We start from the raw sequence: 12,961 nt of genomic DNA on the forward strand, positions 1-12,961 counted from the left end.
GGACTCTGCACACCAATGTGGCGGGCGAGCGCGAGCACTTCTGCATTCATGTGAGGTATCTGATCTTGCTGTGTGGCGTTCCTCCCCTTGCACCTGTCACATAGTGCCTACTACGGATATAATATTCAACATAGCAAGTAATATGCAAAAGCCCTGTGACGCCAGGCAGTCTCGCAAGTTTCTATTTCTCAGCAACGTTACTGAAATTTTATGTTCTATTTACGGCCCGTCAAGAAGAATATGCTAAACTGTCCCTATGCAGTAATGTGAATCTACAAAATTTCATCTTGGTAACGCGGTTGCAGTGCATTTCAGCTTTACACTAATATCCAAAAAATGTAACAAATATCCAGCAGAGCTATTTATATAACATCTTTTCAACGTAAAAAGAGAGGACTTTTGACAGTACCATCAATGTTATTTTCACGTAAGCTGGAGTATTCTCAACCTCTATTGGAGGTCTTCAATCTCCAACTGATACATCTAATGTACCTCCAGGCAAAATTTGTGGTTTATAGGGTATATGTGCTCAGTATAGCCCGTCCTGCTCTAAGCAGCTCTGGGAATAGAACAGTAAGTTGCATATGCAATAATCAACTTTTACATCACTTTTGGCCCTACAACACTGATATGCTTCAAAGATCGAAGCCATTGTATAGGAGTGTATAGCCAAACAACCATTGCAAATGTTCAAATTAAAAAGGATGCACTTGTAGTAAATAATCATCCTGAAACATGTTTGCTTTTCTTCATATTTTAGCCTACGTGTTATGCTCTTTAAGCAGTATGCATGCTTGCAGAAGGGACATAAGTCAGTTTGGCTGACAAACCTGCAAAAAATTACTAGTTTACAGAATATATAGCACCGGCTTCATAGTAAGTCCCTCAGCTTTTGTTTTTTCTCTTTTTCTCAGCAAGGCAGCTTCCAAAAGTGCACTGCAGTGCCTGATTTGATTTTTTTTTTATTAGCCCTTTCAGTCGCCGTGTGGAGATGTAGCTTATTTTCTAATGTTCTGACTAGTGTTGACAATTTAAAAATCTTAATTATAGGGTTTTACTTGACAAATCCACTTTCTGATTATGAGGCACGCCGTAATGGAGGACTCCGGAAATTTGGACCACCTGGGGTTCTTTAACGTGCACCTAAATCTAAGTACATAGGTGTTTTCGCATTTTGCCCCCATCAAAATGTGGCCGCCGCGGCCAGGATCCGATCCTGCGACCTCATGCTCAGCAGTCCAACACCCTAGCCACTAAGTAACCACGGCGGGTTAATTTAAAAATCTTGAACATAGCCTTGAATATAAAAGTAACCCTCTGCTAACTAAAAACAATATGTCACTTTATTATGGGGAGTACAGTGATACAAAACAATGATATTTTAACAGTTTCCCTAGCAGATTACAAATTTCTTGCCAAATCTGCTCACTGTCATTAATTAGTGTTCTTTCTTGCATCGGAAAACATTCAACTCAATAATAGCTAACACATCTACTTGCAAAAAATATTTCAGTTGTTTTCATGATATAATGCACTATTTGTAAAATGTCAATTTTTGTAATCCATTTTTGAAATTGCTGAAAAAACAAGAAATCACCTGTTCATTGCAGGTTCAGATTACACTGAATTAGCAGCTTCCAACTTTGCATTATATTGTTCTTCCTATGTTATGACAATAAAAAGTTAAAGCAATATTTTACTGTAAATCTTTTATCAATATTTGAGTCTTCTTACTAAGGCCTCCAAATTTTTATTTCTTAAAAACATAGTTTGTGTGTGTATGTGTGAAAAACATTTTAGGGTTACTACAAGCCACATAAGTTAGTTGCAAATTGTAACCACACCAATTTATGTATATTGATAGTCACCAAGCAAGTCATTCATTGCCTTACCCAACCTGCAGGCAGGCAAGGAGCTGGCCCTTTTCAAATCTGCCACTCTGGCAGCATTATGAAAGATATGTTTGTGGGCAGGACAACATCGTTCCATGATTCTTTCTGAAGCCTTTTCATTCGCTTAAAGCAGGTATGATATGGTTGCATTCATATGAACATGACAACAGCCAACTTTACATACAAGGCATGATAAGCTCATACCAATATTGCTGTACCGTGTTTCTGAAGTTCAGCTTTGATTTTTTAAACAATGTTTATATGATGTGCACTTGGTATATATGTCACGGTATTATTACAAGGTTTTAGACAATCATTAAGGTCCTCAGAGGCCATTTGTCAGAGCTTGTAATCACAGAATAAAAGGCAGGCACCTTGCACATTGGCAAAACACTGCTCTTCAATAAATGACCTTCTCTTCTCGCTTTATCCACTACTAATGAAACCATAAAAAAAAAGTTATAAGTGGAATAAGCAGATTGCAGATTGAGCGCAAGCAACTGACAACGCTCATGACAATGCATTCTATTTTCTGCCATAAATCTAAAAAATTTTAACATTCTATGGCGGTATACTCACCAATTACACTCAAGGAGATACAGTAAAACCTCGTTAAACCATACCTGCTTAAACAATAGTTCCGTTTTAAATGTAGTAAAGTCAACTCCCCGACTCAGCGGCCATTGAACATAATGTGTTTTGCATCCACATAAACCGTACCAGCTTATTGCGTACGTGTCGGTTAACAAGTAGTTTTTCCACCTTTCGTCGCGCAAGCACGGCAGCGCGTCATCTCCATCGGGCGGCCCGGCAGAACAACAAGCCTCAGAGATCGGAGCAATCGCCTCCAAGCGCCCTGTGTGTTTGCGTGTGAAGCCACATCAACATCAACATCATTTCGGCGCCGTGCCAGAGAGCGTTGTGGCTATGTTGTGGCGTCACGCAAGCGAGGAATCGCGTCATGCTGAAGCTTGGATAAAAAAGACACCGGGTGCTCACCACAAAAGAAAAATTAGACATCGTTCGTGCTATCGAATATGACACAAAGAAGTCAGCGCTGGCACGCGACAGGGATCTGCTGTTGACTATGGTGTGTGGCATTTGGAACGCAAAGAAGTTGCTTGGCAGCGCTGCTGCAACCGTGAAGAGGTGTCAGCTACGAGGTTCAACTTTTCACCATCATTGCCTCTGTTCTTGCTGAAGTGTCAACTAGCTACAGTGATGAGGACGACAAGGAAAGTGACAGCATGGGCGATACAGGCCCAACCGTGGCAGAAGCTGCGCACTACGTCAGCCTCATGAATGCAATCGTTGCGACGAGAACAGCACCCTGCAATGAAAAAGGCGCCCCGCGACTACCGCACATGTGCATGGAGAATACGTAACGCCAACGAGGAATCTGCCATGCGAGTGTTTGCCGAGAAAAGAGGGCTGGCTGAAAATCTGGCACGCAGCTTCAGTAAGTTTTAGGCTGCTGTCGTCACTGCTAGGCCACTGCGGCATCAAATGAAAATAACACTTTTGTCGCGCGAAGTGAATAAATACTGCATGTTTTCTTCCCCTTTCATCTATGAGTTCCGTGTTCCGGTTTTGACAGGTAAGTGGGCACAAGCTCATGCTATTTCGGTTAAACAGTACTACCGTTTAGTACGTACTTTTTCCCGAGGTCCGGCCAACTATGGCTTAACGAGGTTTTACTGTATAACTTGTCTTGTAGCAAAAAGACAAGTGTAATGTAAAATAAGTAGTGCAGTCATCTGGCTATGCAACTGGGCACAGAGGGATGTCCTACCTAGGGGCTCCAGATTAACTTTGACCATCTGGCGTTCGTTTAGATTGCACCCAAGTTTCAGCAAATGGGCGTTTTTCACATTTTGCCCTGATTAAAGTGTGGCCATCACAGCTGAGCTGAATCGTCCAGCTTAGTGCTGTGTCAGAGCACCAGCCTTACTACCTACTTATAACCGTCACAAGTGACACACAGCACCAAAAACAAAAAAAAACATGATAGTGTAGTTGACTGACATGATCATATGAGTGGCACATCAATCAGAGGGACATTCGGGCAGATAGACCATGCGAAGAATAAGACAATTGTATTGCGATAAATTTGCTCATACATGACGTCTTCAAGGAACTACCCAAAGCCCAAGTTGTGTTGTAGTGTATCCCAACTCAGAAACACACATAAATATCCATTATTGATGGGTTTATTACATTATCTATGTCTAATGTTCTAGTGTGGTTACCATTTGTTAGAGTATATGGTCAGATATATTGCATTATACGTTGTATTGTAGATTCTATCCATTTTTCTTTCGGCCTCCTGCCTGGGCCAATGATGCCTGCAGTATTGTATAAATAAATAAAATAATAAAATGAATTTTTGCTCACGTTTTACCCCAATTGTCAAGAACCTTCTGTACATGGCCATCAGCAGCTTTTGGCTTGAGACCTAACGAGTGGCCACACAAGTAGATGCACTCCTGTCCAGGCACCTTGATGAACTGTGGGTCAACTGTAATGTGTAGAGGGTGTGCTCCGAGTGAATATTTAAGTAACGTACACTGTGAACAAAAGTGCACAGACCAGGGATTCTCCAATCACACCTATTATCTTCGTTGCCTTGGTTTCAAGTTGCATGCAACTTGAAACCAAGGGCTGAAGTCCAAACTTGTCATTGCAGACATTTAGGTGGTCCGAGTTACAAATAAATTCAGTTACTCCATCGAGCCTGTGGGCCATATAATTTTGCTTGCAGGTGTACCCTCAACAGAATTTGCTTGAGATAAATTGTGTAGGCAGCTGGTTTGCCTGTCATTGTGATAACATATGTGCTACTGATGCGGAAGGCTTTACTGTACTTAAAGGAACAGTCAACATTAACTTTCAAAACTGAAATACTGAAATGCTAGTGTCCTTCAATATTTACATGGTGTGCTTAATTTACAATTTCACCTGTACAGCTAAAAACCATACATTCAATCAACCAAGTGCAATGGCGAAGAAAGGTTAGAAAATTTAAGCATGATTTTAAAGACTAAGCAGGCAGCAGACTTGGAAGAGCAGCATCAGACTACATAGGCAACACCCCCTTAAACAACTATGTTAAATTTAGTAGATATCATAAAAATATATACCTCCTGACTACTGTTTCCACAAACAAACTGATTTTAAGGGATGCTAAAAAGAAACACTCAGTTTAGATTGATAAACTATTCTTTAGAAACTATTTTCTTTAATTTCGTAATGCCGTCAATATAATGCCGTTCATCTTTACCAATAAAAAATTAGCTACGCCCAAGCAGATGTCATCAAAATTCATGACATCATGGTGAGATGGTGCAGGAACTTCAAAGTGGCGTCGCCACCCGCCTTTCATTTTACTGCGGATTTGTTGGCTTGCCAAGCCACTCGCACCAATGTTTGTAGGCTATAAGCCTTGGCCCGCACTGTAACAGTAGCTTTCTGCTATAGCAGAAGGGTAGTCTAATACACATCAAATCATTATTGTTCTCTTCAGTGCCCTTTTTCGGTTGCTTTTTTGTCACCGGTCCTTCGAATTGTGTCGATGATCATGCCATCTACAATCCTGGAGAAAAAGCACATTTATTGCAGTAATCAATCAATGCGCACTTCTGTGTGGCACACTTCACAATGCTTTGTCATGCAGACTTGCATTTCGGTGTACGGCCGATATTTTTGGCACACTCAGGGCCCAATGAATAACTCAATCCACATAGAAAACTACTAGAGCGTGCCCCACTCATCAAGATTTTCCGGAGCACATCAATGTGGTCGATCAAAGGTTTAATTCAGCAGCAACATGAACTCCATAAAGCAATCTTTATTTTTCCACCAAACGCCGCACAGCGCAAGAACGTCTAAGGATCGCTGTAGTTGAACGTGCACAATACTCTGAGGGGCTGTTGTATGTTCTATGCTGTTCTCATTAAAGTATTTGCCTCAAGGTTTTGTTTGCCTGCTGTGAACACTGATGTCACAGAGTTGACCTCCCAGACCAGTTATATTAAAATTATCTTTGTTCGTTTGATAACTTTTTCTCTGTTTTTATACAAATCGTACTGTATACTTCGCGCGTGATAAGAGGCGCAGAGAAAACTGAAACAAGTGCGGTGCGTAGATTACGCAGCAACAACCGTGTCTTCAAAGTATTCCACTGATGGTGCTATTTGCTTCCTCCATTTATGCATATGCAGCGAAAACAGCTAAAACGAAAGCCCACGCGTTTTTCTCAGAAAAGCCATTTTCCCTAACAGCAGAGATGACACCACAAGCACAACACCTGCATCACACCAATAGCCAGCAGCAGAGCGAGTATCCCATCACAAGGCACACAACACTGCCTCCGGAAATGCGCCCAGCAGAAAGAAGGGAAGGGGGGAAACAAACAGCTGGAGGTCATGGTGTGAATGTTATATAGGCCCTCTGCTTTGAAATGAGTTAGAGAACGCAGGAAAGAAAGCAAAAAGAGATTTCCAGCGGAAAACACTGGCATACAGACAGAAGGGCAGAAGCCGTGCCACACCACTGGCATGTGTGTTCTTTCCGTCTGTCCATATGCCGGTGTTTTCTGCTGGAAACCTTTGCAATGTCCTTCCAACGAGCTCAGGCAAACACTGTTTTTGCAGAATGTGGCTTCCGGGCGCTAGTCAAGGCAATGGGACAGAGCTCTGTTGTGAGGAAGGTATAACCTGCTTTCTTGCACCAAGGCCTGGAAACAATTTAGAAAAAGTTATTGCGGCAGAACACCTTTCACAATTTCCAGTGCAAAACTAATTTCCGACAGGGCCTTTCAGAGAGCTTTCGAATGCGAAATATTCATTTGCATAGCTCTTACAAAAGTTTGTTTTATGAGAATTTCTTCACTCGGATGGATGATGTAGAGGATGGACTCAAAATGGCTCATTGGCTTTAGCCACTAAGATCAATAACTAAAAATTTCGGTGTACTTGGTTAATTATACAAACATAACTGCGTAAATTACTAATTTTTTAGAGGGTGCCAATCTGGACACTCAAATAGCGACAAAATTAATAACTTCACAGCAATTTATATTTTTCTAACTTAAAAGAAAATTTGGGTATTTGAAAAGAAAAACACCTTGTGTAGGCACCCCATCTCTCGAGGTTGCACTGTAGCGCGTTCAACAGCGACCTTTGTTTCTTTCCTGTTATGATCATAACGCTTATACGACCAACCACTCTGCGTTAGATTGCAAGTTTTTTTTAGGTTGGTTCACAGCATTTTTTCCCCTTTTGCTTCTTTGCAACTTGAATGTGGGAATGGCTCTCAAGCTACGACGGGAGCTTTGTGACGGGAGCTACGATGGGCGCTGTGATACGAACTCGGTATTTCTTTGTGATACTATATTCATCACTATGCACTGTAATTAAACATGATTGTGTAAGTAACACTCACAGGCTATGACTACAGATGAAAAATAAACGAAACTAGAAAAATATAGCATGAAAATTACCTCAACACCATTCGCAGACTTTCCAAATTGGGAAAAGAACTAATAATGGCCCCACATTTAGCTCATGGAAATGTCTACTCCACCATTAGGCATGAAGGCAATTCACACAAATAATTCATGAAATATTTATGAAATAAACAGCATTTTTTATTGCTCCCTTAGGCATCTATGAGCCATATTGGAAGGTTGTGTCTGTGTAGAGACAGGAAACAGCCTTCCTGCATGCTGCTGCTTAAAATGCACTCTCCACACACTTGCACTCAGTTCTGCTGCCATTAGTTTTGCATGCAACTGGTTAGAGTGCAGTTTACCTGAGGTTATAATGGTATTTATTAGCTGTATTTGCTTGTGAAAATGGCATATGTAGCTTTTGCGTATGGATCCATGCATTTTCATACCAATGCAAGTCTACTGGCACATAAGGTGCACATAAAGTGCAATCTACTCATGTTGTGTGGAAAAAGGGAAATATAATTGTACATCTGATGCAATATTTCAGACAAACATGCTTATTAAGTGCACTGCCCCAGCCAGCATGCATAGTATATTATGCTAATACTGTTGCACTAGTGTCCCAAAACAATGGTCCTTTCTGACTGAAAATGTATAACTGTTTACAGGCATGGTGCTCGAACATTGAGGATGGCCGAACAAAATGAGTGGACTGCAATGTTTTATGTGTACTCAGTGTGTGCTTAGACTGAATTGCAACATTCGTTTAAGCTTAACAGGCCGCATGTGCTAACAATACACTTACTACAGACGCACATGTACCCAAACCCTACCAAATTGCATGTTTTATATCCCGACGCATAACCCAGCGACACGTGCTCCTCATGCAGAGACACGGCGACACTCGCACACATGCTCTGGGAGTGTAGAAACGCTCTTCCCGACTCTACCTCAGACAAATGGGAGAAGTCCCTCAGAAGCTCACTAGGTACTCGCCGACCAGCAATGGGCCATCCAGCAGGCCTGCGAAGCGGCTGCCAGGTACTCCCTGTCGGTCCCTATGTGGGAGACGCCCGCTATGCGCTAAGTGCGTCCTGCAGGACCATAATAAAGTTTACCGGTCCAGTTAAGCTGTGTCTTAAATTTTTTTTTAAATAAAGGGGCATAAAAAGAGTAGGTTTTTCTGCCACGCATGGGTAGTGGCAGACGTCAAACTTTGTATGAAAACCTCAAATAATAATGCACTACCAAATTTGGTGCACATTAATGTTCGTGAGGGCTGATGCCTAGAAATGATCACTAGAAATGTTTATACTTGCTTGAGCTTAGGCAAAAACTGTTGTCTTGCAGTTGAAAAGGAACGGTGTAGGAGAACAATATATAGAGCACAAATACAATTCCTTGGGAACATTGGGATAACTATTTCAGTACTGGTGCTATGTGTTGACAAAAAAAAAAAACTATTTGTTGCACTGCATTTATTACTTCTTTAAACGCTTATCAGTTTAGTACTTGTGCAATATTAAAGTGGCATGAAATCAAGGGCTTGACAACAGCTCATCTGGATGGGAATTAACTTGGCACAAGAAATGCACTGACCAAAGTCCAAGTGAAAATTTTACTGTGGTTGTTGCCTTGCTTGTGCTTTTGTAGTGGCATGTAAAAAGTAAGAATTCAACCTTCCAGGATCGTAAACAAAGTAAGTAGAGCTAACTAAGCACCTACAATGCTGAAACCAACCTGTAAATTGGATCTACACCGGAGCAACAACAGTGCTTCCCAAGATGGCTACTAGCCGCAAGTGGAGGGAGCATTAGACAAGCTACCAGCTAGCTTGTAGAGGTCTAGGTCTGGAGTACAGCTTACAAGCTTACAAAGAAATTCTACTAGCTGTTGCTTTAGCTACATCAAGCTGGAAGGTAGATGTCTACTAGGCAGATGCATGCTTCCTGGGCAGGACCTCTAGCAGATGTCCCATAGACATTTGCGGTTATTATACTGTCTGCCGTAGGCATACTTGACCTGCCTCTCACTCAAATATACGGAGAGTTGCGGGCTAGGACCTCTATAGAATGATTGCACTGTCACACTTACCGACAGACACGTCGGCCATCTTAGGAATGTTAAACCGCTCCCGGAATGCCCGCAGTGGGTCCTCGCAGTCCAGGCGCCGTGCAAACTCGATGGTGTTGGGCTTCAGTCCCCATTGCTTGGCCAGCGACAGCAGTTCTTGTCTCGGCGTGTTCTTCATGCTGCCCGCACACTTGCGATGCAGAAAATAGGCAGCATGAGCACACGGATACTACTTAGCAGCAAAACCGGCGCCATTTTGCTTCCAGACAGGTTTGGCAACATATTTACATGTTATCGATTTGCACTGCACTACGAAAAATGTAAGCCCAGTGGCTTAGAAAAAGTTTGGCAGAGACACTTAAGATTGCCTACACGCGAGAATGTGCAACTATTATAGCTGCTTTGGCGAAATGTTTTTTTTTTCTGTACGTTCCTTGTTTGCACAAGCTCTTGCCTGCGTTTTAACTGCGCCTCGGTAAGGCCAAACGAAAATGCGCCAAGCGTCTCAAAGCGCTCACTTGCCCTCGAGGAGTTCATAACTCAAAGGACTGCCCAGTGGCATTCCATAGGATATTAATGTTTCTATTGCGATAGCAACTATATGGACACTCCTGGTGCACTCCTGCTGTCAGCGTCGTCGTAAGGTTCCATATGAGTGAAAGCGTGTGAGGGTGAGCCGGCAAACGTGGTTCAATCTCGCGTGCGCGAGCAAGGAATGCGGCCCGGATGCGTGCCTTCTCCTGTGGCGCACAAGGCAACAGGGGTCAAGCGAGGGAGGAGGGGTGTGCATCGAGACACCCTGGCGGCTTCCAGGGCGTCTCGATGTCCTCCTTGCTTGCCGCTTCATACAGAGTGGAGACATTGTGGTGCCTACTACGCCGTTAGACACGCCAATCGCAACAGGGTTGCCAGATTGAGCTATTAATAGCCAAATTTGGCTACTTTTTATGCGGGTTGGCATTGAAAATTTTGATCTGGCTGCATGGCTATATAATAAAATTTGGGCTATTTCTGCCTTAAGGACTTCTGAGTCCCGAGGACGCGTCCACAATGTCAAAATTCTGGAAGGCCGCCGTAAAGCCCAAAGCTCATTGCTGCTACAAAGATATGTAAGCAATCTCGAAGACTGTGTTTTTAGGAATGTCGGCGCTAGGAGGATGCCATTAAGTTATCACTGCCATCTTTATACGTCATTCGAATGCTAAGCCAGCTTCTTTTTGTTTTGGTTTCGGCACCATCTACTGCCGGTTCACATGTAGTTAAGTAAGAAAAACGGCGGGGCCAACAACTGTAGCGTACATGTTCTATGCCGGCTGCTATACAGCAAACTATTATGTGGACTTAACACAACAGCTCAAGTATTTGCACGCTTGTCGTAGCGAGTCATTTTCACCCGTGGTCCTTCAATGTATATCAAGGGCTTCTCAAAGCCTATTGCTTGGTTTTCCCCCAAATCACCGCATTATTTATTTACTAGTAAATTTACAAAAAAAATCCGCAAGTCGCTTTAAACGAGAAACGCGATGGTTCAAGTCTTTATGTACATGCTCAGCGAAACACAGTAGCCTCAACTGTCGTTCAAAATAAAATATTTTGCTCTATTATCACCAAGCATCAACAAGCATCAGGAATCAAAAAAAACATTGCCGGCAATTCAATGTTCTCCCTGCTGTCTAAGCTCCCTTTGTGTACCCAGTGAACGACTTATGTCCCATAGATGTCCATAGAACATCATGTTTTAGACATTGCACACCCATCCTATAGATATCTATATTTCTCCAAACATTACAAATACATGCTATGGATAATCTAAGACCCATCCCGATCACGTTGCTGTAACCTTGAAAGGATGTCGCAGCTGGACATGACTGACCTCTAATAGATGTTCGTTTTAGGGATACAGGAGGTTCATAGAACATCTAATGGCTCTTTCCAGTTCACGCTATAATGAGCTGCATACCGGCAAGTGCGACACCTTATGTACTATCGAATACAAATGAAACACGAACAGCAGAGCGTGTGGCCAAAGCATAACTGAACTCGCAGTGTGCGGCGGCGGCCAGCCATCATTGTATGCATGCACGCGCAGGTGGTTTCGACACAGAATGCGGGACTGCTTGTCCTAGTGTGATTATGTCACCTCTATTTTGTTTGAAGTTCGTATTCTCACTCTGCCATTGCAGTGCCATTCCTCTGCGATTACTGTTAGGGTGGCTAGCACTGTTGCTCCTCCAGTGCAATACATTTCTGGTGCTATTCAAATTACGATTAGACACTGGTGGCTTTGATGGTGGTAACAAAAGCAAAGCAACATACATTAGGAAACTGGGTGCCTGCCAGCTATATATCATGCTACAGATGCAACGATGGTGCTAGCCACCATAACAGTGCACTGCCAGGTGGGAATGGCACTGCCGCAGAGAGATGAGAAAAGAACATTCGGACAAAATACGGGTGCGGTTTATCGTAGTAGGGTGAGTTCTACATGTTCTACATGTACAAAAAACTACGCTTTTGTGTACGTGTAGAACTTTTGTTGATAGTTGACTACACACCTTGTTATCGTTCTTGGTTGTATGCGCATGTGTGGCGGAGATTTGTGGAATGTTTTCACAATAAACTTCAGTTGCAAGTCCAGTGTTGTCCTGTCTGTTTCTACTTCTTGTGCTCGCGTCCATACTTGCTGGAAACCATTACATGTTTACCATGCGCCAACTGGCCCAGGAAACTACTCTACTAAACTGTATTTCCATGCTTATGAATTATGGCTACATGAAAAAAAGTGAGTTCAGTAAGAAATAGGTAAAGCATACAAACGAGACTCACAATGTCACATCGTCACTATTTATTTATATAATTGATAAAGCTTTATTGCAAAAATATTTGGCACCTAGCCAGGCACATGTATGCAAGTTCAAGTTCTAGCTGTATACAAACAGGTTAAATGCGGATCTTCAATAATGAATTCTTGAAAATTCAACTTGACTAAAACAAAAGTAATGAGGAAAGGGTGTTAACACTCAGAAAAATGACTAGCAGTCACAATGCCACAGTTATATTTAAAAGATTAGACATGATTAGTAGGAGGTAGTGATATCACATACTAATGAATGACTAAGGGGGTTAATCAATTAATGAATTATGTCGTTTTTACGAGCCAATACCCCTGCCCTGATTATAAGACATGCCGTGGTGAGGGACTCTGGATTAGTTTGTACCACCTGGGATTCTTTAATAGGCACCTAAATCTAAGTAACCAGATGTTTTTCGCATTTTCGCTCCCATCGAAATGCGGCAGCTGTGGCCGGGATTTGATCTCGCGACCTCGTGCTTACTAAAAGGGTACGGCCTGCATGCCAGCACCTGCTTCTGGGGCCACGAGATTCAAGATAGAAAGCTAGTACTTTCTAGCTATATTTAAAAATATATACTAAAAGAAAATCCACACAAGCAAGTTCGCGAGGTGGAACGTTCACCTTGACAAGCAACCTGCTTAGGCAGCTTCTCACACCACGGATGTGCCAAAAACAATGTGCCAAAAACA

General features: G+C 42.4%; 1 protein-coding gene across 7 annotated transcripts in view; it reads right to left on the bottom strand.

Moving 5' to 3' along the window:
- Window positions 1–12,961, bottom strand: part of LOC142585926 (kynureninase-like) — a 73,353-nt gene that overhangs the window by 34,817 nt on the left and 25,575 nt on the right. For all 7 annotated transcript variants that reach the window (XR_012829150.1, XM_075697027.1, XM_075697025.1 and 4 more), the window contains 2 exons: window positions 9,439–9,607; window positions 4,287–4,410 (listed from right to left, as the gene is read on the bottom strand). Coding sequence is in view for 6 of the 7 variants with exons in the window: in XM_075697023.1 (XP_075553138.1) it covers window positions 4,287–4,410; window positions 9,439–9,607 (293 nt within the window). In the remaining variant the exon portion in view is untranslated. The remainder of the gene's footprint in view (window positions 1–4,286; window positions 4,411–9,438; window positions 9,608–12,961) is intronic.

The sequence above is a fragment of the Dermacentor variabilis genome, chromosome 6 (genome assembly GCF_050947875.1).
Source record: "Dermacentor variabilis isolate Ectoservices chromosome 6, ASM5094787v1, whole genome shotgun sequence".
Classification (NCBI taxonomy): domain Eukaryota; kingdom Metazoa; phylum Arthropoda; class Arachnida; order Ixodida; family Ixodidae; genus Dermacentor; species Dermacentor variabilis.